Below are 24,223 nucleotides of genomic sequence, written 5' to 3'. Positions count from 1 at the left end.
TGTCTTTGTGCCTCATCCCTGCCTACTGTTTGGACTGTTCACCTCCTTTCCCTCACAATATCCTTTCTTGTCTGCTGTCTTTCAAATAAACCCCTGATCACTCATTTCTGCATTTTGAGTCCTCCCTCATAGATCCGTAACATTTAGTCATCAATTTGCATTATTTCAACTAATTTTTTTTTAATAATTTATTTATATTATACTTAGGCTACATTTATTCTAATGATATTCTACTTATAATAGGCTTCTTATATTTATTGTATTGTATTTATTTTTAATTCTGAATAAAAATGACACAAATACAGCATATTTTGCGAACGCACTTCAACTCAACACAACAGCTTTTACGGGTGCTTGTGAAGGCATCAACAGGTAAATGTAGGCTACTTTCAATAAATGGTCAAATATATTAGGAAACTTTTAGCTGTGTTGCCATGTATCATAAGAGTAAGCAACTGAGCAGCTAAAACTATTATAAACCCATCCAACATGCAATTTTTGACACAACGTGTCACCCAGCATACAAGTTAAAAAAGTCACCGCTCACCATTGCTGCATTCCTGTGCCTTTTGGACTCAGACCAAATAAGAGAAAGAGCATTTTGACTCATGGAAACAAGTCAGACCTGAAGTAGGCAGTTTGTTTCCTGATATGAGGTATGATTATATTGAGCCAAACCTTGTCCTTAATGCATCTGACATAGAAGACTACGGCATTGACATTGTAGGTGAATATGATAATGACGCACGGGCCATCTCAATTCCAGAAAGCACTTTTAGAGTTAGTGTTGCAGATACTGATAACCTTCATATCTTATTTGTTTTTTAACTATCCATCATCACACTACACATAATGAGAATTATGGAATACAGCCATTATGAAAACAATTATAGAAACTATGGAATACAGCACTACTTGTTTGTTTTTAATATCTACCATCACACTACACATAATGAGAATTTACACACACAACACAAAATTTCAGTTACAAACTTTAATTTTAAAATGGAATTTTCAAAATTCATTAGATACCACATTTTGAACCTTTTTTACGATTAAAATGAATCCATAAAACAGTAAATATTTTGTACAATTTTCAATATTTTGGTTATGCACACTTCTTACCACAATGAAACTTCCTCGGTCTGTGCCTCTTCTTTCTATCATACTGTGCAACATATACATTTTCCAGACCTCATGTCTCCCCATACTCTTAAAGGCAAACCAAATTGAGAAAAACTGTTTTACAGTAAAAATGTACAGTACTGTGTTGGAATGATTGTTTGTGGCACATCTCAAATAAATAACTGTTCTGCTGAATCCACCCATGCTGCTGTGAAGAACAAATCTCCATGCAATCAGTTTGTGGTTAGAGTCAATATGCCTCAAGGAGAAAGAAAAAGGTTTAATTAGACAATTGAAGAAACTGAAGCATATGTAACGTGTAGAAATAGCTCTTTAAGGTAATAATTGCAGGTAATTATTTCCCCTCCTATAATTAGCAGTTCAATCTACTACTTGTATAACTGTAAACAACATAATGTTTAGGCAACTTTTATTATTAACAACAAATCATTTCGGTAATCTGTCAGTGATGTTGAGAAATTAAATTGAGACAAATACTGGGACGCACTGCAATAGGAACAATTAAAAAAATATATTTTCTTACTATTGATTTGTCAGAATCAGTTACAATATTGCATTGTCCAGTTTACATCCCATAAATGATTTGATCCTCTCACATTGTACACTCTTCTTCTTATGAGACGTCTTCTGCAAATCAAAGTTGGGTCCATAAGACGGATCCTCTCTCTAACCCGATGCCTTTAAACTCTAAGCTCCCTGTAAAATACATTTCTGGAATATCATTTATAAAAATATAATTGAAAACCGGTTATTTCAAATATTGTTTAGTTAATTAGAAAATGATTGATTGTTAAATAATGTGCAGCCTACCTTGTACAAGTCTTTCACCAACATTTAAAGCTATTCCAGTGATGTCTCCAATTATGTCATCCAGCTGAATGTTGGGAATGACATCATAATTGTCGACTAGTCCAAACACAGCTCGCCTTCGAGAGAGGGTCAACAAACCAATGCATGACATAGGCCTACTAGCTGTCCTCAACTGTGATAGTTGTTCAGCAGTGATGTGATATCTGGAAATTGGAACTAAAACCATTTTTTATGGTTTCACTCTCCTTTTCTTTAGAGTAGGCTACGTTTGGGTAAGTGTTTGGTTTGCGCTGCGCTATTGTAATTGGTCAGCGCTGCGCTGGTGAGATCAATATTATTTGTCTGTCATCCCGGAGGCCGCAATTTCGGGACCGCAGTTATAGGACCGCATTTCTTGTTTTAGTTTTGGAGGACTGAAAAAAGTGCAACCAAGCCAGTATTTCCACCCAATTCTATTTTATTTTAAAGGTTTATTACACACAAATGCTACTTTCTTTCTTGCAATTTAACCTGGTTGCTAAGAGCTGAATGTTGAGTCATTATTGTGACTAATTAGCATAATATAATAACTCAAGTAAAAATATAATCAAGTAAAATAAACAAGGAATCACGGTATAGCCTTTTCAGTCACTAGATCAACCACACATTTTAAAGTACAGAGGGAAGACACAAGGGTTACTTTGGGGGTAGATTTAAGATTGTGTATATTTTATCAAATAATATAGCCTAATAACAGTTGAACACACACAAAAACGAATTTGTTCATGATGTGAACCACATAGAAAGAACTTCACCAACAACGTCTTCACTGACTCCTAAGAGAGAGAAAGGCAGAGAGAGAAGTAAATGAAATAAGGAACATTTAGTTGAACCTGTTCAACTTTAAAATTTTAAATTTCATATTTAAAAGATCTGAGTGACCACAGAGCACACACACAATATATACAATACACACATAATTGGGGGGGGGGGGGGGGGGGAATAAATTGATGGGAACAAAAGTTTCTTAAAACTTTCAAGTCAATAAAGCCCCTCTGAACTGAGAAAAAATAATAATAAAGAGAGATGCAAGAAATATGAATAGAAATGACATGTTATTGACATGACTTTTCCTGACCTTTAAATATTTATAGCCCAGATTGTGAAGTATGCAGAAGCACTACCTACCAATTGGATGTTCTCCCCTCTTTTCTCAATTGTTTCTCTATCACTATTAAATTCTTCCACGTCACTGAAATAGTAAATGGAGAACATAATCACTGCAGGGTTAACAGAAATAATGTTAACACTTAAAAAGGGATAAATTGGACATTGTGTATAAAATTACATTCTCTACTCTTACCTGTGATTATAATCCAGACCAGAGAAGAAGGCCTGCTCAGCATCCTGCAGTGACAAATTCTGCAGCCGACCAGGACCAGCCTAAGTCTTGTACTTGACCGACTTATATTATTATTATTTGTTTTCATACTATTGCCTACACTGAGCTGTGTCTTTGAAATCACTTCATATAGACTATAGCCTACAGTACATGACACAATCTAACACATAGTATTTTAACAGTCAATTATTATGATGGCCTCTCTGTTATGTCAGAACTATTAAAAATGTCAAATGTCTCATTCTAGGGAGAGGGAAGTCTGGGCATCCCTGCTTAGACTGCTGCCCCCGCGATAAGCGGAAGAAGATGGATGGATGGATGATTGATAAACACGTCTTTGGTATGTTATTAAATGGGTGTCTTGTTCATTATAATTATTTTCCTATAAAAGCAACAGAACTTAAATTACATCCAGTTTATTAGCAACATTGTGCATGAGCGTGAATCCCCTGAATCCCGCGATATCCATCTTTGATCTCACAGGTGCAAGATCCACTGTGAGAAGAGAGAACTGTCCGTCTTGCCTGCACTTTTTTCACTCCTCCCCTCACTGCAGCCGCCTACTCTCGCATACATTTCAGGCGAGGCTAGGCGCATCTCAAACAAGCCTTATGTGTTTGTGGTACAGCCGCGGATCAGTTGCTCACTGCAAACGCAGCATGTGTGAAAGCACTATGCTGCACCTTTTTCACGGAAGTTAGAATGCACATCCGGTTCAGCGTTTGTTGTGTAAAGCGACTTCCGGTCGAAACAACAATGGCTGAAGCAACATCGAGGTGTCACTGTAGCGTCCCTCATTGCACAAATAATAAGCAGTGACAGGTCAAGGGTCTGTCCATATAAACTTCCCTCATCCACTTCACAAAGTGGAACGCACTTCAAAATGGCAGCAGGGATTCCCCCAAGGGGAAGTGCTTAGGGAAGTTCGCAAGTGCGTGAAAGTGGACTGGAACGCAGCTGTGTGTTTGGCTTCCCATAATGACGTGTTTTGGCACGAGGTGCAGGACAAACTGGCACTCTTTGACCCTAATTCATCTAAATATTCGGGTGAGGCCGATAAGCATCTATCTATCATCACGAGCATCACACAACAAAAATGGCAATAACCTCGTATTTGGATATAGGCCCTAATAAGTGATCAAAATGAAGCAATTTCACAAAAAATACTTTGTTCACTCTCTAAAAAAACAGCTGTCCATTAGCCAGCGTTTTACCAATACATGAAATCTTCATATACAGATTAATGTGCAAAGGGACTATTTAATTCAATGAAGTTACCATGGCTGCATCTGTTCCAGGCAAGGTAATGTTCAAGGACTAAACATAGATTTAGCCGACGAGACTGATGGAAGCAACATGGTGAGCTTAATTAAAAGCCATGAAAATAAAAACAAGCCTTCATATATTGCTATTGCCTCTATTCACTTTGCCTAAGCTATTTACACACCATTTGAAAGACCGAGCTCTGCTGGCCTGCTCTTGCTGAAAGGCTAACTTCCTGTCTTTTTAGACATAAAAAGAAAATAATAAAAAATTTTAGACATACCGTATAGACAAATTTTAATAAGAGATATGAGTCAAAGACAAAACAAATCTGAAGAGGTTTTACATGTTCCCTCAATACTGTGATACGTTTTAAAAGGTATACACTTCAGTTCATTTCATTTAATGTTGCTTTATAAATAAATTGAATTGAACTGAAGTGTAAGGGGTTTTACAGTCAAATAACCAGAACCAGATATGATGAATGAAGACCCGGAGTCAGAATTATAATAAATTAAATAAAAGATTTACTGAAGATAGTTTGCATTTTCATCAGCAGAAGTCAGCTTCAAGACTCACACAGGAGTTTGTAGGCCACCCCGCTTACAGTTACAAAGATCACAGCAATTATACCCTTCACCAAGGTCTAAGCTACGTCATTGCTTCAGGTTGCAGTTTCTGATTGGCTAAGAAATAGATAAACATAGCAATTTTCCACACATATACAGATAGATTTAATCATTTCTCCATCGATTATGCAGCTGACACTTGGACCCTGAAGTTAGGCACGTCGTGACCTTCCAGTTCGCAGATTTGGGTTGCTGGGCGCCAGCATGTCCCGAACAACAACTCAGTCAATCTCCAATAATGCCAGTGGTTCCTTAACCTATAACCAAAAAGACTAACACACACCGTCACACAGCTTTTCCAGGGTTGGATTCGGCCAGGCTCTAACTATAAACAGGATAGTCCTCTCAAAACATCAAGATAATGCGTTTTTTCTGTCAAGGAGAGCTACACTTTAGTCCAACTGGAAAGTAATCCCTAATTTCCACCAACTGCGGATCCGCTCAGGAACGGCGGCAGAGTCAATAGGTTTACATTAAACTCAATGTGTGTATTTTCACTGACTGCAGAAACGGCTGCGTTCCGAGCAGATTCGCAGAGCTTCTATTTTTGCCGGATGCCGGAGAGCTCCGCAGCAGTTCAGCACTTAAATCGTGCGATCATACGTGAATTCGCGAGATCTTGTGCAGGGTCCTCGTGACTTCAGCTGTCAGTCATGGCCGCAGCGTTCCACAACAAATCCGGACCTGGTGGGTATTGAAGGACGGCGGAGCACGGAGCTGACACGCAGTGGAGCCGATCCGCAGCCGTTCCGCCGGTGGATGGAAATCCGGGGGTAAGGCTTTAACAAAGAAATGGTCTCTTAACTATTGGCTTCAATGACCCCTAAATGTTTTAACACGTTGAAGACCTTTCTCAAACACAAAACAAGTCCCTATTTCATTTCTGGAAGCCGGGCTGAATAAGCAAGCACTGTGATTGCATTCAGATATCAAATACAGACATTAAAGAATACATGAAAAGAACATTTCAGTAATCACACTGGTAACTTCTATAACAAAGTAAAATCTCCAGAGAAGTCATTCAACTCGTTTAATATTTAGAAGGAAAAATATTGATTATTACCTTGATTATAATCACTCATTACATATACATTGAAGCAGCAGTGGATTCCAATCCACCCCCTTCAGAAGGTATACATGAGCCTTAAAAAAAACAGCACAAATGGTTTATTTTTTTAGTTAGGCCTAAATTTTGTCAGTGAGAATTGAGTTTTAGATAGAAGCCTTTCTGACAATTTCTATATAAAAGAAATATTACTGGTCAAAGATTTAGTTTTTTCATTACATGTACAGCATGTCGGAAACAAGCCAGCAGGATTCATAAAGGGGAGAAATTTGGCCTTGCAGAACAGAGTTTCCACTGTCGGGCCAGAAGCTCTGCTGTGCTTCACTAAAACACGCCCGTAACACGCCTCTCTGGAACAACGTCACACAAATCCATCATTTCAACAACAAATGGACGTTATATCAGAAAACGAATCAGAAAGAAATCACTGGAAACAGTGTGATCGCAAAACAAACATGATAAAAACGACCATTCCCTTTCGAGAGTAAGGCTCGTTTTGTGTAAGGCGAGCTTACACTATGGGAAAACTCCTTTTCTCGAAAATATTGAAGCCAATTTTTTAAAACGCAGTTCAGCTGCACAGCATACACAGATCAGCGACTAGCGCAGTCATTGGCTGTGCTGCGGCAACTGCATGAACCTATGGCAAGGCAGCTCAGACGTGCGAACCAATCAGGCCGCTTTGCACCCTAGCGCATCAGAGCCCGCCAGAATGGGCATGGCTATATAAGCACTCAGGTACTCAGATTTTATCTCCTTCAGCGAACCCTCCTTCAGGACTCCACTTCGCTGATCTCTGGATAGAAGCCTTCGCCACCGTCGACAAGTTTTCAGCGGAACAAGCCTACTGCTTCGCAGCCCGCTGTTCTGCTGTGCCATCCGGCGCGCCATATCCTTTAATGCCAGTGTGTTCGCCGTCGCATCACACTTTTTCTAAGAGAGCTAAATTTCCGAGGCGTTGCTTCAAATGCCTCACCACCTGCGCCTCATGCCGAGGCCCTCTCTTCGGTGGGGACCATCACATTCTCTGCACTTCCTCTCTGGGCCGCGACCATGCAGAAGCTGCACTCGCCAAGGGCGATTGCCCTGAGTGCGACTCGATGGATCTCCCCACCCTACGGGCTCGACTGGCTGTTTTCGCCGATGACGACCCCGCGCTTCTCGCCTCTCTCCCTTTGCTCGAGCCACGCATAAAGAAGCGCTGTTCACAAAGGATGCCAGAGCAGATGGATGCGAGCTAACACACGCCGGCCCAGTCCTCTCCCAGAGAAACTCCCTCGCCGGTCCTGTTTACAGAGGCGGACCAGTGCCCCTCTCTGTGAGCGGGGGCATCATCAGTACTCCAGCTTGGACTACAGCACATGCGTCGGCTCAAAACCCTGAGTACCGGCTCACGCGTGGCGATTTGGCCACTTACAAATCAGAGCGAACCACGGCTGTATCAAAGCCCTGGCTCCCTGGAAAGCAGCCGACTGGTATCAGTCAGGCATGAGTATGGGTGTGGTTTTAAGGAGAAAAGTAATCTCGACAGACGTCTCCAAACTAGGTTGGGGGGCCCTTTACGAGGGCAGGCCCATCTCTGGCCTATGGTCAAGTCCGGAGAAGCGCCTACATATAAACTGTCTAGAGATGAGAGTGGTTGCTCTATCACTGAAAGCTTTTCTCCCATATCTAAAAGGCCACCACGTCCTGGTCCGGACGGACAACATGGTAGTGGTGTCCTACATAAATCACCAGGGCGGTCTCAGGTCAAACAACCTGCACACCATGACCAGAAGTCTCATTCCATGGGCTCAGCACAACCTGCGCTCGCTGAGGGCAGCGCATGTGCCAGGTATTCTGAACCAGGGTGCGGATATGCTATCCAGAGACAATGTTCCCCCAGGGGTATGGTCTCTTCACCCGCAGACGGTTCAGCTGATATGGAGCATCTTCGGCGAGGCAGAGGTCGACCTCTTCGCCTCAGAAGACAACGCTCGTTGCCAAACATTTTTCTCAAAGAGAAAGGACGCGCTAGCCCACGACTAGCCCAGCTGTCCGCTATATGCATTTCCTCTGGTCACGATGCTACCACAGGTCATCGAACGGATCAGGGAAAGCAAGTGTGCAGTGCTACTAATAGCCCCTTTCTGGAAGACCCAGTTATGGTTCTCCGAGTTGGCACAACTGCTGGAAACAGCCCCATGGCCAATACCGCTGAGGAGAGATCTCCTCACGCAGGCGAACAGGAAAATCTGGCATCCCCGTCCCGACTTGGGCCATTCATGTATGGCCCCTCAACGGGTACCTGGGTGTCTCCCAGAAAGGGTGCTAAAAGCCATCACTGAACCAAGAGCACCTTCGACTAGGCGCCTCTATGCTCAGAAATGAGTGGTGCTCTCAGGCTGGTGCGCAGCACGGAGCCTGGACCCCTATTCGTGCGAAGTACCAAGTGTTCTCGCCTTTTTGCAAGAGCTCTTGGATGCGGGTCGCACCCCCTCCACGCTCAAAGTATATGTGGCGGCCATAACAGCATCTCACGCTCTTCTCACTAGGAAGAAACGACCTCATCGTGCGCTTCCTTAAAAGGGGCAAGGAGGCTGTATTATCGCGCTGGATAGTTGATGCTATCACGCTGGCTTATGAGTCTAAGGGCCTTCATTGCCCCTTAGGCGTCAGAGCTCATTCCACGAGAGGTATGGCCTCGTCTTGGGCTTGGTCAAGTGGAATACCTATTGAAGATAGATGTGTGCCGGCCGGCTGGGCCTCGCCATCCACATTTATGAGGTTTTATTACCTGGAAGTTCCCGCTTTGCAAGTGAGGGTTCTTTCAATACAAGATGTGTAAGCACAAACCCCCTGAGCCTTAGGGCCCGATACATATCCGGTCCTGGTTAAATTCGAACTACAGTTCTCATTTATATACTTTATAAGGGTTTGGCCCTCATTAGGCCCATTCCTTGTTTTTCCCTATATGAAGCCCGCCACAGACTGGCTTTTATTGGGTTCATACTTTACTCTTCTATAAGCCGCATCTTGCCTTGGGCTACTGTACGGAACAAAGTTTAAGCACGCACAGCATTTTGAAAGAATGATAACTTCTACAAACATGCCACTAAAAATACCTGAGACCAAAAGCGACCTGAGGACCTTTAGCACTCTCTCCCAGTTGGCTAGTTATATTTTCAGTCAGAGAAAAAGAGAAAGCTGCCGAAAAAAAAAAAGTTGCTTTATTTTATGATAGTCCGGTATGAAGAGTATAGGCTACTGACAGATAAAATAAAAACATGATTGTGATAGGCATTATGATTTGTCTGATTTCTTCTAGCGTTCATATTTACTGTTTACTATGGTAGCCTAATGGTTAGCGTGCATAGTCTTTTGCATCACGTATAAATATTTCTACAGTGATCAGAATCCACATCGGATCACAAACAGAAGGCATTCAAACATGAATGTGAGTTTTGAGGTAAATTATTTTAAAAGTCTTTAATGCTAACAGAATCATCCGGTGCTGCCGTCTCCTGACTCAGGTAAACTCTGCCTCTGTTCGTAACCACTCCTCAAGCCCGAGCTAGCCCCCTTTGGATCAAGGAATTCGGCCGGCCAGAAAATCCTGATCGTTGGCCCAGAGGAAGCCCCGGCGAGGCTCGATCAAGTCCCGGAAATGAAAGTGGAAACGCGACTGGCCCTGGCACGCACTAACACGCCTGCTTTTGGCCCGACAGTGGAAACGCGGGGATAGAAAGCCGTGCGCTATGACCTCACCACTGATCTATATAGACTGACATAGATCAGTGGACCACGCCTATTTTTACTGAAGATAACAGGTAGTTGATTTTCAACCCTGGGGTGGAGGCTGGAGCTTTTTTTGACTTTCAGCCATTTGGCACAGACTATTAACAGTCAACAACAGCGGATCCCTCAATGAGAAGGTAAACTACACTGACTTATTGTTCATTATTATATTTTACAAACTTAACTTACAATGCCATTCAGTGCTTTTAATTTCATCATATTCTAATCTGAATCTGCAGTATTTTGTCTTAACATAATCAGTGATTGGTGTTCAAATAAGTGGTTGTTTACTGTGATGTTACCCAACCAATTCGGTTTTGATTTTTCATTGAAGTGGTATCATGAAATTTCTGATGTTTTGTGTGTCAGTGTTGTTATTGTAAAAAAAAAAAAGTTACTTTATTGTACTAAAGCTGAGTTAAACTAAATGTTAGATGAAAACTGAAACTTAAAAAAATAATAAAGTTGTCAGTTTACTGAAATAAAATAAGTTGAATTTGATTAACTGAAGTGACTAAAATTTAAATAAATAAAAAATAAAGCTATATAAAATTTGAAATAACAATAATAATATGACAAATTGACAAAGAACAATATTACTTAAACTTAAACTGAAATATACATCTAAAAACTAATTCAACATGAATAAATAATACAAAATAATAATGTGGGTGTTTGGGATGGTGTGCTGATGTGTGTGCAGGTCTCTAGGAAACATTATGGAGTTCACACAAGCTGATAGACGGCATTTAGACAACAGCAAACAGGATACAGGTTCTTTAGAGAAAGCTGATGACGCCCTGAAATATGATAGTCGGCACGCATCCCATGACTTCAGCTGCATCCACAGCAAAGGTACACCAAACACTCAGATGAAAGGGTGGTGAAAAGTCTGAGCTTCCCCTTGCATTACAACAATGGTACTAGAAACGATTTTTGAAAAGGAATACAGCCCAGCATTGTGGGATATTTTGTTCTTTCCAGTTTAATACCAAATGTAAAGAATGTGAACTGAAACAAGTTTAAACTTGTTCAAAGCAGGCGCAGTTTGTTCTGTGTGATTTGACATTCAATTATCTATTCAAATATTGTTCCAATGGAGCAAAATTATATAATGTATAACTTTCACTCTAAGCCGTTTTGGATAAAAGTGTTTGCCACATGAAAAAAAAAGGTAAATGTAAATATTAATTTAATGTGAGCTTTCAAACGATTCATTTTTAATTCTGCTGCGATTACTTCAACAAAGTAAATATTTTTATCCAGTAGAGTGCATTCAAATTATTTCCAATCAGAGCGCTTTTAAATGTGTTTACATTTTCAAATGTAAAATGCAAATTAAACCACAGAACTGTGTTGCAACTGCTCTGGATTCAAGCTTCTGTAGAATGTAAATTGCTGGTATAAATTATAACCTCCATGCATTGATTGACCAACCTGTTAATGTTCTGCATCTGTTTTCAACTCCATTGTACCTGAAGCACAAATCATCATCATTTGTGAGAATGACGTGCATTTTGTGTTTGCTCAGATCTGCTCCCTGCTGAAGAGGGAGAGGAAGCAACCAAGCACTTCCTGCAGGAGCTGGTAAACATCTTGCTGGCCTACATTAGTAAATCTCTGAAGCGCAGCTCCAAAGTTGTAGATTTTCACTATCCTCACCAGCTTAAGGAAGGTCTGGAGGGATTCAGCCTGGAGCTCCCTGACCAGCCAGATAACCTGGAGCAGCTATTGGTGGACTGCAGAGACACACTGAAATATGGAGTTAAAACAGGTAAGAACAAGCAAAATAACACAGTTGTGTTTAGTGGAAGCTTTTGTTAATGTTGTTCTTTAATGTTGTTAGGCCATCCGAGATTTTTCAACCAGCTGTCAACCGGACTTGACATTATTGGTCTTGCAGGAGAATGGTTGACGTCCACAGCAAATACAAACATGTGAGACTCATTCATTAAGTTTCATTCCTTTAACATTCAGATTTTAATTATGAAAAGAGAAAATAAATGTAGGAACACTTTGAAATTTAGAAATTAGGTATAGGTATGCAATTTTTGTATTTGACATTCATTTACACAGTTTAGAGATACACTACTGTTCAAAAGTTTGGGGTCAGTGAGATTTTTTTGTTTTTTTAAAGAAATTAATATTTATTCAGCAAGAACACATTCAATTGATCAAAAGTGACAGTAAAGTGTGATCTTGCAGTATATTGTAAGAAAGGAGTGAGTTTTAAGTGGACTAAATGATTGGAGAAGTCATGGCATTTATGACATTTTGATTTGAAAAAAACTACATTCATTGAGATATAACGTATTTAAAAAGTGAATTTCCATTTCCATGCTGACTTTAAAGCAAAAATGTTACAGTTCCCACTCTTCTCTATTTCTTCAGAAGTTCATCAGGGCATGTATGAGTCTGAGTTCTTCTCTGCTTACAGGTTCACTTATGAAATATCCCCAGTTTTTATACTCATGGAGGAGGTAGTTCTGAGAAAAATGCATACAATTATTGGATGGCAAAAGGAAGATGGAGATGGCATCTTTTGTCCTGGTAACAAGCTGAAAGCACAAAAATACATGAAGCATTAATATTGTGTTTTGAAAAATGAAAATTGGAACTATTCAATCATTAGTATTTCATTAAACAGCTAATGGCTTTCTCCGCAGGAGGCACCATGTCCAATCTGTACAGTGTGTTGTTGGCTAGGTTTCATCTCTTTCCGGCAGTGAAGACCCATGGGATGTCTGCGATACCTCGCCTGGCGCTGTTCACCTCCGCGCACGTACATGATCTCATTATTGTTACCTCCACTCTCAGCAGGCGTGCTGTGACAGTTCCACTTACTCAATGAAACACATAGCACAACACATTTCAGTTATTACCTCCTGACCCACTGATTGGGAGGTCAGACGTTACGTGTCACAGCAGTGTTTTAAAAGTCCTGATAGACTGCCGTTAATTCAAATATTTCATGTCTTGTTATGGTAAACCAAAAGGTCAGATCATGTTAGCTGTTTGCCTGTGCATGTTTAACATTCGCTTTCCTTATTAGAGTCATTATTCAATCAAGAAGTCTGCAGCAGTTCTCGGCATCGGCTCTGAAAATGTTATAGTCATCAGATGTGATGAAAGGTAAGATTGGTGGACGGAATCATAAGTTCATAATTTGCAGTGTGTCCTGTTTAGTAAGATGAATAAAACGTGCTGGTGTCTCTCTGTCAGGGGGAAGATGATCTCTTCAGAACTGAACTCCAGCATTGATGCAGCAAAGTCTAAGGTTGGTCAAATGAGCTGATATTGAGCTACATATTTAATAATATACAAGTTTGTTTTCGGTCCCCACCATTTACACATAACATAACATATCCATATAACATATAATTATATTGTCTAACATGCAGATTACTCCAAATCAATGTCTTATAGGATGCAATATTTCACAGTTGTAGCCTACTAGATATCAACTTGTGACATCCATTTTAGAAATGTGAGATGTGGTTATCCCAGTTAAATAATATGTTTGTAGCATGTTAAATTTGCCCCAAATAGGCTAGAATATAAAATCAAACATTAACATTAAAAAGTTAAGCTTAAACAATTCTGACCTTCTTCTCTGCTAAACTTATAAAATCACTATGTATCATATTTAATAGTCCTTCAGTGAGGACTTGGAAACAATATGAATGTATCTCTCCATGTTGCAATTAGTAGTAACTAGGTTACTATGAGATAGTTGTATCACCAACAGATTAATTTGAAAATAAATGCCTGTTCTACCACTTTAAAATACAAGCTTTACATGCAAAACAACAAATCGTGTAGGTTGGTTATAGACAAAATTTAAATATAGCTAAATTTAAATTGCTGCAGTGCACACATCAACAACAAAAAAAGAAAAATTGATTTAAAAAAAAGATTCAAGGCTAAAATTGAATAATAAATTGACCAATAGCTGTGCATCTGACCTGTGAACTACATGCAAATGTGCTGATATTCAGATGAACAACACATCTACTCGTTTGGCTTCTGCACTACGCCATACCATAAATATTGAATGATTGTGTATATGTCTTTAAAAATCCTTGTATGCTGTCTGTAGGGTCTGGTCCCATTCTATGTCAATGCAACTGCAGGAACCACAGTCTACGGAGCATTTGACCCTCTGAATGAAATAGCAGACATTTGTGAGCGCCATGGCCTATGGATGCATGTGGATGTAAAATGTTTTATTATTATTATTAAGTACATTTTATTAAAAATGATGCAGTGCTTTAATGTTCTCACTTCATTTAGGCTGCCTGGGGTGGAGGCTTGCTTCTGTCAAACAAACATCGTGTGAAAATGCAAGGAATTGAAAGGTAACCTAAATCAATCATTTTAATTGTATAATGTGTTCCTGTTGCTCAGTGGCACTAGAAACTCCAAGGCCATGGGTTTGATTCACCAGAAAAATTGGTGGCAAAATGTATACCTTGAGTGCAGCACAAATAGTTTTTTTTTTAAAGCCTCTGCTAATGTGCTAAATGTTGATGGATGTAAGGTTCCTGTAGACGCTTTACCTGTTTATCAATGAGTTGAAATCTCTAGTTGCTTTTAAATCTTATTGGCTAATGCAAGCATGGGCTCCTCCATCTACCTTAAATGTCAGCAGTCGATTCTCTGGACACTTCTTCAACATCCCTCTGTTTCATTTTATTTTAATCAACACAAAGTGCTGCCTTCATTGCCATTCCGTTTGGTGCTCTGCAGGGTGATTCAAGTAATTTCTCTACAATTTTAGCTGCAAAAGGAGTGTGGTGAAAGCACATTGACATTTACTCTGAGACTGTATTAAAGCATATAACCCCCGTGTGCTTAAAAACATTTTACTTTCCTTTCTTTTGTACTGATGGTTGGTCAGAACCCGCAATTACAGGATTGCTTCTAGCGTACATCAAACTGATAAAAGTTTCAGTCTAATGGATTCCACCTCCACTTTCACCTCTGTTTCAAAAATAATTTTATATTTTAAATATGTACTTTAAATTAATGTATTTTTTTTTATGGAACATCTAACATCATCATGCTATTCATATGCTTTCAACCAGAGCCCATTCTGTGACCTGGAACCCACACAAGATGATGGGTGTCCCACTGCAATGCTCAGCCATTCTAGTGAAGAGAAAGGTGAGCTGAGATGGACAGTTTAATCTATGATGTTAAGCTTAAATAAATAAATAAATAAATAAATAAATAAATAAAGGCCTCTAAGATAAAGAGATATTATATTCATTACTGCTCTGAAGAAGCTGTATAACATAAATGTATATAACAGCAAGTGTAAGATAATTTTCGCCAGTGTTGTTTTTGTATCATTGAGATACTATTATAGTTTTTATTAGTATTTTGAATCAGTTTTTATATTTTTTCTGTATTCATTTTAATTTTGTTTTGGTCATTTAAAAAAAAAAAAATTTTTTTAAATGTCTTTATAATTTGTATTAATTCTTTAAATACATTTTTGTTTTAGTCATTTTAGTACATCAAGTTAAACTAAATTAAAATGAGAAATGTTGCCTTGGTATTCAACTGAAATAAAATAAATAAGTTTAAGTTATTTTTATTTCAGTTAAAGTTTTTATTTGAAGTGATGAAAATGTTTTTTTTTGTTTTTTTTATGGTTCAGTTTCAGTTTTAGGTAACTAAATGTTGATTGACAAGCTTTACACAACATGCGTATAGAATTTCCTTAATGTAGCAAGTTGTGGAGGAATTCCAGTGAGAAAAAGAAAGTAATTTTTCATAAACAACATAAAACAAACACAACAGTACTATATAAAGGCTTTTCACACGAGTAGGCTATGTTTAAACTAAAGGATTTATACTTTCATTAATTTGATACGCAAGTCCACATATGAAGAACAAACATGCCAATTTACTGACCTGCAGTTCCATTTTTCACCACAGATTTACATAGGGTAAACTGTGAGGCACGGTGGAACTGGGGAGGGCTCTGGCACCCGTTGCCCTGCTTATTATCATTGTATGCCTGCCAAAGCCATACGTTAAATTTTTATATATCCTGCTCACTTTATGACTTAAAATATTCTGGAAAATCTCATAAATATTTGTCGCAGAATGCTGAACACATTTACAATTTTTTATTGATTCAGCTTATATAGAGGTCTATGTTTTGGATGAATATTCCCATACAGACGAGCCGCGGCTGAATAACGTCTTAAAGTTAGGATACCTCCAAACTGTCTTAAATCCCCAAAGTTTAGATGTTTAATGCATTTATTGGGTTGTTTCAAAGATTAAGCATTGCAACATAACACAAGCTACATACATATTACGGTAACACTTTAGAATACTGTTCCTTCATTAATGAATAACTACACAGGAACAAATGAGTAACACACTATTAACATTCTAGTAAATACTATTAACTAACAAGTTGAATGTGGTAGTTCATATTAAATAATCAGTAACTACTATTTTTTTTCATACATCCCGGAGAACTACTATACAGGTTCATAATTAACATGAATAATGCATAATTTATAATAAAAGGTAACGGTAACCCACTAGTAATGACACAAGTGTTACTACATCCTTCTAAAGGAACTACTAATTATTTGGATCAGTATTCTAAAGTGAAAAACATGATAACTACCTAATATTGACTGAAGTCATTGTAAGCTTTTGAGATTTTTGTAAGATTTTGAATAGTAATTCCTTCCGATGGATTTGGTAACACTTTAGTCATTACTAGTGTTTTCCAATGAGCTTCACTTTAGAATACTGATTCAAATAATTAGTAGTTCCTTTAAAAAAAGATGTAGTAACACTTGAGTCATTACTATCCAACACCTTACAAAAACCTCAAAAACTTACAACTAAAGTCAACATCCTTTAGTTATCAAACTTTTCACTTTAGAATACTGATCCAAATTATTAGTAGTTCCTTTAGAAGGATGTAGTAACACTTGATTCATTACATTATGTATTATTAATATGAATTATGAACCTGTATATAGTTCTTAGTCTTCAGTGAGTTAAAATAGTAGTTACTGATTAGCTAATAGTGAACTACCATATTCGACTGAGCGCTATTACTTACTAATTTGTTAATCAGAGTTTCTTGATAGTTTATAGTAGTTACAAGAATGTTAATAGTGGGTTACTCATTTGTTCATGTGTAGTAATTCATTGCTGAAGGAACAGTATTCTAAAGTGTTACCTAGTACATGGTATGTGGACAAGTGCAAAAAGGCTTTGAGGTGTTTTTCAGTCAGAGAGCCTTCAGCAATAATGGCCTTTCAATCAAATAACATCAAAGCCTGTCATTTTTTAAAGAAAACATTTGTGAAATTCTTAAGACTTTTTCAAGAGTTGCCTTAGGAACATTCTTATAAATTTATATTTTATCTTAAGAATTTCCGTAACTTTTTTCTTGGAGTCCTTGTCAAGAACAGAGGGTAGCTTCACTGCTCAGGACAAACCAGGGACTCATCCATTATCACCAAAGGCAGCTAACAGTCCTTGATGCTTGAGGAGGTTTTGAAAACCAAGGGTATGTAAAGGTCATGTGTTGTTCTCAGGGCCTCCTGCAGGAGTGTAATCAACTCTGTGCTGAGTATCTCTTCCAACCTGACAAGGCCTATGACGTGACCTATGACACCGGGGACAAAAGCATTCAGTGTGGACGGCATGTGGACATCTTTAAACTGTGGCTCATGTGGAAGGCAAAGGTAACGTTTATGGCAGCTATTATGGCACTATTCAAGACACTGAAAATCTATCACTATTAAAGACACTGAAAATTGTGGGTCATCCATATTTTTATCTCAGAAATGCAGTGTAAGTGAAAAGAAACCTCCACATTTTGACCAGGCTTAAAATGGATTATAAATTTGAGAATTGTCTGTGTAAAAGTGATAATTATGCCTGAGTGATCTTAAGAGCAATCCAAGTGGAAATAAATAAATGCTAAAAAGTAAGAGGCCTAAAATTAAACCCTGGGGGACACCAGTATAGACTGAACCAATCTCAGATCTGAAACCACTCATAAAAACAAACATAGGCAGGTCATAGAGATAAGATCTAAACCAGCTTAAAACAGTCTCAGAAAAACCATAGACGTTTGAGTAAAAGGTTGTGATTGACAGTATCAAAAGTGGTACTAAGATCAAGAAGGATAAGAATGGAGAGAGAACCAGAATCTGAAGCAATTGACAGATCATTGGTGATCTTGACCAAAGCTGTTTCTGTACTATAAAGTTTTTGAAAACCAAACTCAAGGGCCTCAAAGAGATTATTAGCAGTGAGATGTTTGTGCAGCTGCAAAGCCACAACACGTTCACATTTTTTTGCCAGAAAAGGAAGATTTGATATATCAATAATTGTTTAAACTGTCCAAATCAACATTATGCTTTTTTGGAACTGGGGTTACAGCAGCAGTTTTCAGTGCTGCTGGCACAATAGCAGTGTGCAAAGAGTAATTTATAATGCTGAAAACAGCCAGGCACAAATAGTTAAAACAAGATTTAAATAAGCTTGTAAGTGCTGGTTTTCATACGTGATACCTTCCTACTCAGCAACTCGGAGTCAATTTGAGGAAAATTTGAGAAAGACGTGCCAGAGTAACTAGGGAAATTAGAGGCAAGAGCATTATTCAACTGTAAAATCTCGTCTTCAAGAGGAGCTGACGAAATCTGTCTGATTAATTGATTTCCATTTACGGAAATGAACAATGTGTGAAGATGATGTACTAGGAAGAGGCAATTCCACATTAAAAAGGATCGCCAGATGGTCAGAGAGACCAATATCAACAGAGGACAGCTGAGACACAAATGAATCATTTGCGATCACAAGGTCTAAAGCAGGGTTCCTTAAATCCTGTCCTGGAGGGCCACTGTCCTGCAGAATTTAGTTATAACCCTAATCAAACACACCTGAACAAGCTAGTCAAGGTCTTCAGAGTTACTAGAAAATTGCAGGTAGGTGAATTTGATCATACTTTGAGCTGAACTCTGCAGGACAGTGGTCCTCCAGGGCTGGATTTTAGGAACCCCATGGTCTAAAAAGTATGACCTTTGTTGTGAGTTGAAGTTGTTGTTGAGTTGTAAGATAAAAACAATCAAGTAAAAACAAAAGGATTCTCTTGAATTTAAGACACAACATTGACAGCTGGTTAGCAAACTCAGACATAAAAGCTTAATTTGCCTTTTTGTTGGTCTATGTAGTGATAGTTGCTTTAAACTCAACACAAGGCACGATGTAAACTGTGGTACACGCGGAGTGCTGAACAATATTTTTAAGAACAATTTAAAAGAAAACTAAAAGACATAAAACAATTAGACACAAACACAAAATTGATGTTTAAATAAAGGCCATTTGAATTATAAGTCTTCTCAGAGAGTAGGCTGTTCCACAGTTTACACTCTAAACAAAAATGGTGCTAAATAGCACTAAAAGTGGTTCATTGGCTTGTAATCATAGGGGAACCACTTTAAGTGCCATATAGCACCTACCTTTGTCAAATGGTGCTATGTAGAACCATAAGAGGTGCCATATAGCACCTTAACCACCCCAAAGAACCGCTAAAGAACCGCTGAAGAACCAAACTGGGCTTAACAGGTTCTTTAAATGGTAGTGGTGCTATATAGCACCTTAACCACCGCAAAGAACCCCTGAAGAACCGCTGAAGAACCATTTTTTTTAGTGTGTAGGGCCGGCTATGGCAAAAGCTACAATCTAGCTTTTGAGAATGTCGTTGAGAATGTCTGATTCGATGACCTTAAACATCTAGCTGGAATGTTTATACTCAAAAGGTCAGAAAGATAAGAGGGTGTCAGGCCATTTAAAACCTTTAAAAAAAGATAAAAAAATATAACTCCATTCTAAAACAGACTGGCAGCCAGTGCAAATAGAGTAAGACAGGGGTGATATGTTGGTGTTTACAAGTGTCAGACAGAAGTCTAGCAGCTGCATTTTGGACTGTTTGTAAGCGATTCATATAAGATGAAATGAAAGCATGTATAACTCTCTCAAACTCAGCAAACTTGAAAAAAACTCTTAACCTTAGCAAAAAAAACCTTGATTTAACTACTGCATTTACCTGCTTATCAAAAAGTCAAAGCAGAATCGAAAACAACATCCACATTTTTGACAGGGCACAATTGCCTCATTTAGATTTAAGACATTTTGGGACATCCAAGCTTTAATATCTGACTGACAAGCTGTTAAAGCACTCAAACTCTGGTTGTCATTTTGCTTAAAAGGCACATACATTTGAGTGTCGTCAGCATAACGATGAAATTAAAAATGGACCCCACTGGGAGCATATATAAAGAAAAGAAAATGTGAGCAAGGATAGATCCTTGGGGAACACCACAAGTCATAACTGATTTGGAGGATGAGCACCCATCCACAAAGACTGAGAAAGTTCTATTATTGAAGGATGAAAAATTATTCCCCCACCTCTTCCTAAGGGGAGTCTACTAGTAAGGGGAGATCAAACAGCCTATAGCCCTCTGGATAAAAAGAAGTATATCGTTTTGTTTGTGCCGTGTTTGGGTTCAAAATAGTAAGTCCAGTTCTCTATCTGTGATATATCCGATAAAAGCAAAGCCTTATTGTTTACTGAGCATGCATTAAATAACGCAACATATTAACCGGGCTCTGGGACACAGCAGAAGGCAGCTCCGATCAGGCAAGCGAAGATGAAGTACTGAGGTCCGCACCAGTATGAGAGACTCCTTTAGTCTGTCGCAGACTCATAGGGACATACAGAGCCGGCTCTCCCTATAAGCGAACTAAGCGGCTGCTTAGGGCCCCGCCGCCACTAGGGGGCCCCCTAACTACAGATGGTACTCGCCGGTGTCGCCGCATTTTAACAGTCAACCAACCGTGTAAAATCGTTGTCTTCCCTGGACTTGGAAATTTGACCGCAAAAATTAAACGAGTCTATCCAACGGGTGCAGAAAAAAGGAGAAAAAAAATCACATTATAGTAGAGCTACTACTCTAACGAAATCCAAATTTTAAGCAGTTTTTACTGTAGAATTCTTTTTGTATTAATTTTTGAACTTGGCACATTACACAATGCACAAAGAGCGGCCTATTGCGTTTTCTGTACAATTCGCGGCGCTGTTTCTTGGCAACCAGAGGGTGCGTTAAAGTGGACATTATCCCATTAAAGTAGAGGTAGCCTACTCAAACGAAATCCACATTTTAAGCAGTTTTTACTGTAGAATTATTTTTGTATGAACTACATGTAACGTGCAACAATGACTGTAAAATGTAAAAAGTGTTACCTAGAGCTTTTATTAGATTTATGTATATATTTTAATACTAAACATTTTATATACACATTTGGCTAATGATTGTTCGCTGAAGTAGTGTTTTTGTAAATAAAATAAATACCAACTCAAACTAAAATCTTTTGCAGAATTTTTTATCTCTTTGATAGATCAATATAGAAGAATATGTTTAAATCACTTTAGAAGGAAGCAAAGAAATTACTGGTCCAACTTCTCCCTCTTTTTAAAGTATGGAACAGGGAAAAGAAGTTCAAAGATAGAGACTCCAGCATCACCTGTAGTAGGCCTATGCAACAACTTTATTGAAGATTTTTAATACTAAAGGTTTTAAGCTGTCTAGTGGACAAAAAACAGTTAGTGCTGTTTTAAAATTTACAAAGCATTCAGACAGTAATAAAGTAGATGTAGAAATTTGGCAAATCTGTAATCTTTACTTTTACTGTTTCAGTGAGTGTACTTTAATAAGCAGTAAAATAATTGTGGGCAATCATGTTAAAAGAGGTACAGATGAAATGTGTAAGGGTTAGATTGTATACAGTTGCTGGTTTGCGGTGGCAATACTCCATTATTCACTGCAAGGCAGGGCCCCAAAATTATCCTGCTTAGGGCCCCCAGATTTACAGAGCCGGCCCTGGGGACATAGATGTTAAAAGTAGAAGAAAGGCTGGAACTGTGTCCTACATTTCAATGAATATACCGCCTTTGTCTCAACTGGCCAGCATTTCGAGTTCATATGTTCATAAAAATAATTGAGAAGTAGAAATTGTCCCCCAGTTACAACCAAAAAATATTCAAAACATATTTGTTATTTAGTATTTTATATAATCATATTCTATTATTCTTTTCTGTGATTTAAATATGACAAAATGGCAAAAACTGCTCTAAACCTTGACACACAACAATCCAAACACATTTTTTCTTTTCTTATACAGGGCTCCGAGGGTTTTGAAGCACAGGTCAACCACTGCCTAGAAAATGCAGAGTATCTTTACTACAAGCTGAAGAGAAGGACAGATTTTCAGCTTGTCTTCAAAGGAAAAGTAAGTGCCATGTGTTTGTTTACTTTCCAAAATTTTAAAGATGGAAATTACTGAGTGATTTCAACAGTTGAATTTCTGCCTAGCCGTTACATACACATTCTCGACGTCGGTTTATGATTTTATATTTTCTGTATTTTTATTTCAGCCTGAACACAGTAATGTCTGCTTTTGGTATCTCCCAAAACAAGTGCAAAGCATTCCTCCAGGTCCTGAGCGAGACAGAGAACTTCACTTGGTAGGTCAAAAAAATTGAGCCTTTTTCATTTCTTAATTAACCAGTAAATTAAGGAAGACACATTAGTCTTCATTTAGTCATCCCATTATCTGCTTTACAAGCTGACATTATGAATTCCCACAGGTGGCTCCAAAAATCAAAGCAAAGATGATGGAGGAAGGATTCACAATGATTGGCTATCAACCTCTGGAAGACAAAGTGAATTTCTTCCGTTGTGTTTTCTCCAACCCAGCCACCCAGAGGGAGGATGTGGACTTCCTATTAGACGAAATTGCTCGTCTGGGCTGTGAACTCTAGTTTGCAAAAGACGTCTTTTTTGAAAAATCACTATTTATAGCCTTCTTTCTTCATACCTCTGATGCCAGTTGTCATTACATACAGTCCTGAGTAGAAGCATTTACATTACTTTCTTTTTTAATTTATCTTTGAACATTATTAGCCATTATTAATAATTTATCCTTTGTCTAGGTGCTATACTTGATCTCTTTTGCCAAATCTTGTAGCTTATGACTGATGTAGCATCTGAACTAAACTGAAAATGAGATTTGAAAGACATAATAGTGGAGCCACATTGACCAAAGGGAATAGATGATCACTCACTGATTTTCATTAAACCAACATGCCAACAAGAGGCATCCCTTACACAGTATACCGTGACTAAATTGCACCTGCTCTTAATCAAGTTGTACAAATAGAGGGAATTCTGAAGGGAAATTGGAATGACTTGCTGTTTTCAGATAGCTCAATTGTTTTGCAGTCTACTAGTGCCTCCTGCTGGTGGGATCTTCTAATACAAGACTGTACAAGTGTTACGTATTTATTCATGACATTACGTCTAAATATAATTCTTATATTTAATATACACATTATAAAATATATATTGAAATTAATTTTGGTCTCTGTACATCCGAATTTATTTGCGGCTTGTTGGTTTTTATGCTTTGCTCTGTCCTACACGAAAGGACATTTATGTGAAAGTGATTTTACACATTATTTATTTGTACACCACCTGCTATTCTTGCTCCATTAGTAATACATTTATGTAACATGCAGGTTCCATCGAATTTGGTTTTATTACTGCAGCACAACCTGTTAGCTGGGATTAATTTGTCTTCTAGCCCACAAGTGAAGTTCACAACGTAATTTGGGGAGGAGTGGACCCATCTAATATTTCAGTTAACTGCCATGGCATTTAAGCAGCCGCTCACCTTGCTCTGGCATCAGTTGTTTTGGCATCCCTCCACCTCCCCAACTCCACCATAATTTAGGCATCTTGCTACCATACTCATCATCCAAGCATCAGTAGTCCCACTGGGGGGTCTATCTAAGCTCAAGCTGAAGCTGAAGCTGCTTCCTCGAGCCCCACCACTGCGGACAGCAAGCCAAATATACTTAACCTTATTAGCTTAAAGATTATATGGGCAAAGGAACTCGTGAAATGACACTCAAGACTGAAAATTGGTCAGAACTGATTTTTTTTTTTTTTTTTTTTTTTTTTACCCTTTTATCCCAAGCTCTTTGTTCTGACAATATTTGTATCCCTATATTTTCCTAATATAAATTTCAAAAGC

General features: G+C 38.4%; 1 protein-coding gene across 1 annotated transcript; it reads left to right on the top strand.

Moving 5' to 3' along the window:
* The first annotated feature begins 10,051 nt into the window (after positions 1–10,051).
* gad3 (glutamate decarboxylase 3) lies at positions 10,052–23,542 on the top strand. The gene is made up of 15 exons (XM_082172248.1): positions 10,052–10,209; positions 10,776–10,927; positions 11,604–11,846; positions 11,919–12,009; positions 12,510–12,622; positions 12,739–12,854; positions 13,125–13,204; positions 13,295–13,349; positions 14,172–14,288; positions 14,366–14,430; positions 15,160–15,238; positions 17,656–17,805; positions 22,310–22,417; positions 22,563–22,652; positions 22,776–23,542. The coding sequence occupies exons 1-15, from the start codon at positions 10,202–10,204 to the stop codon at positions 22,947–22,949; spliced, it is 1,641 nt and encodes a 546-aa protein (XP_082028374.1). The 5' UTR covers positions 10,052–10,201; the 3' UTR covers positions 22,950–23,542.
* Positions 23,543–24,223: the final 681 nt, after the last annotated feature.

Source organism: Leuciscus leuciscus (genome assembly GCF_965113295.1).
Source record: "Leuciscus leuciscus genome assembly, chromosome: 6".
Lineage (NCBI taxonomy): Eukaryota > Metazoa > Chordata > Actinopteri > Cypriniformes > Leuciscidae > Leuciscus > Leuciscus leuciscus.
This window is presented reverse-complemented; position numbering and strand designations above follow the sequence as displayed.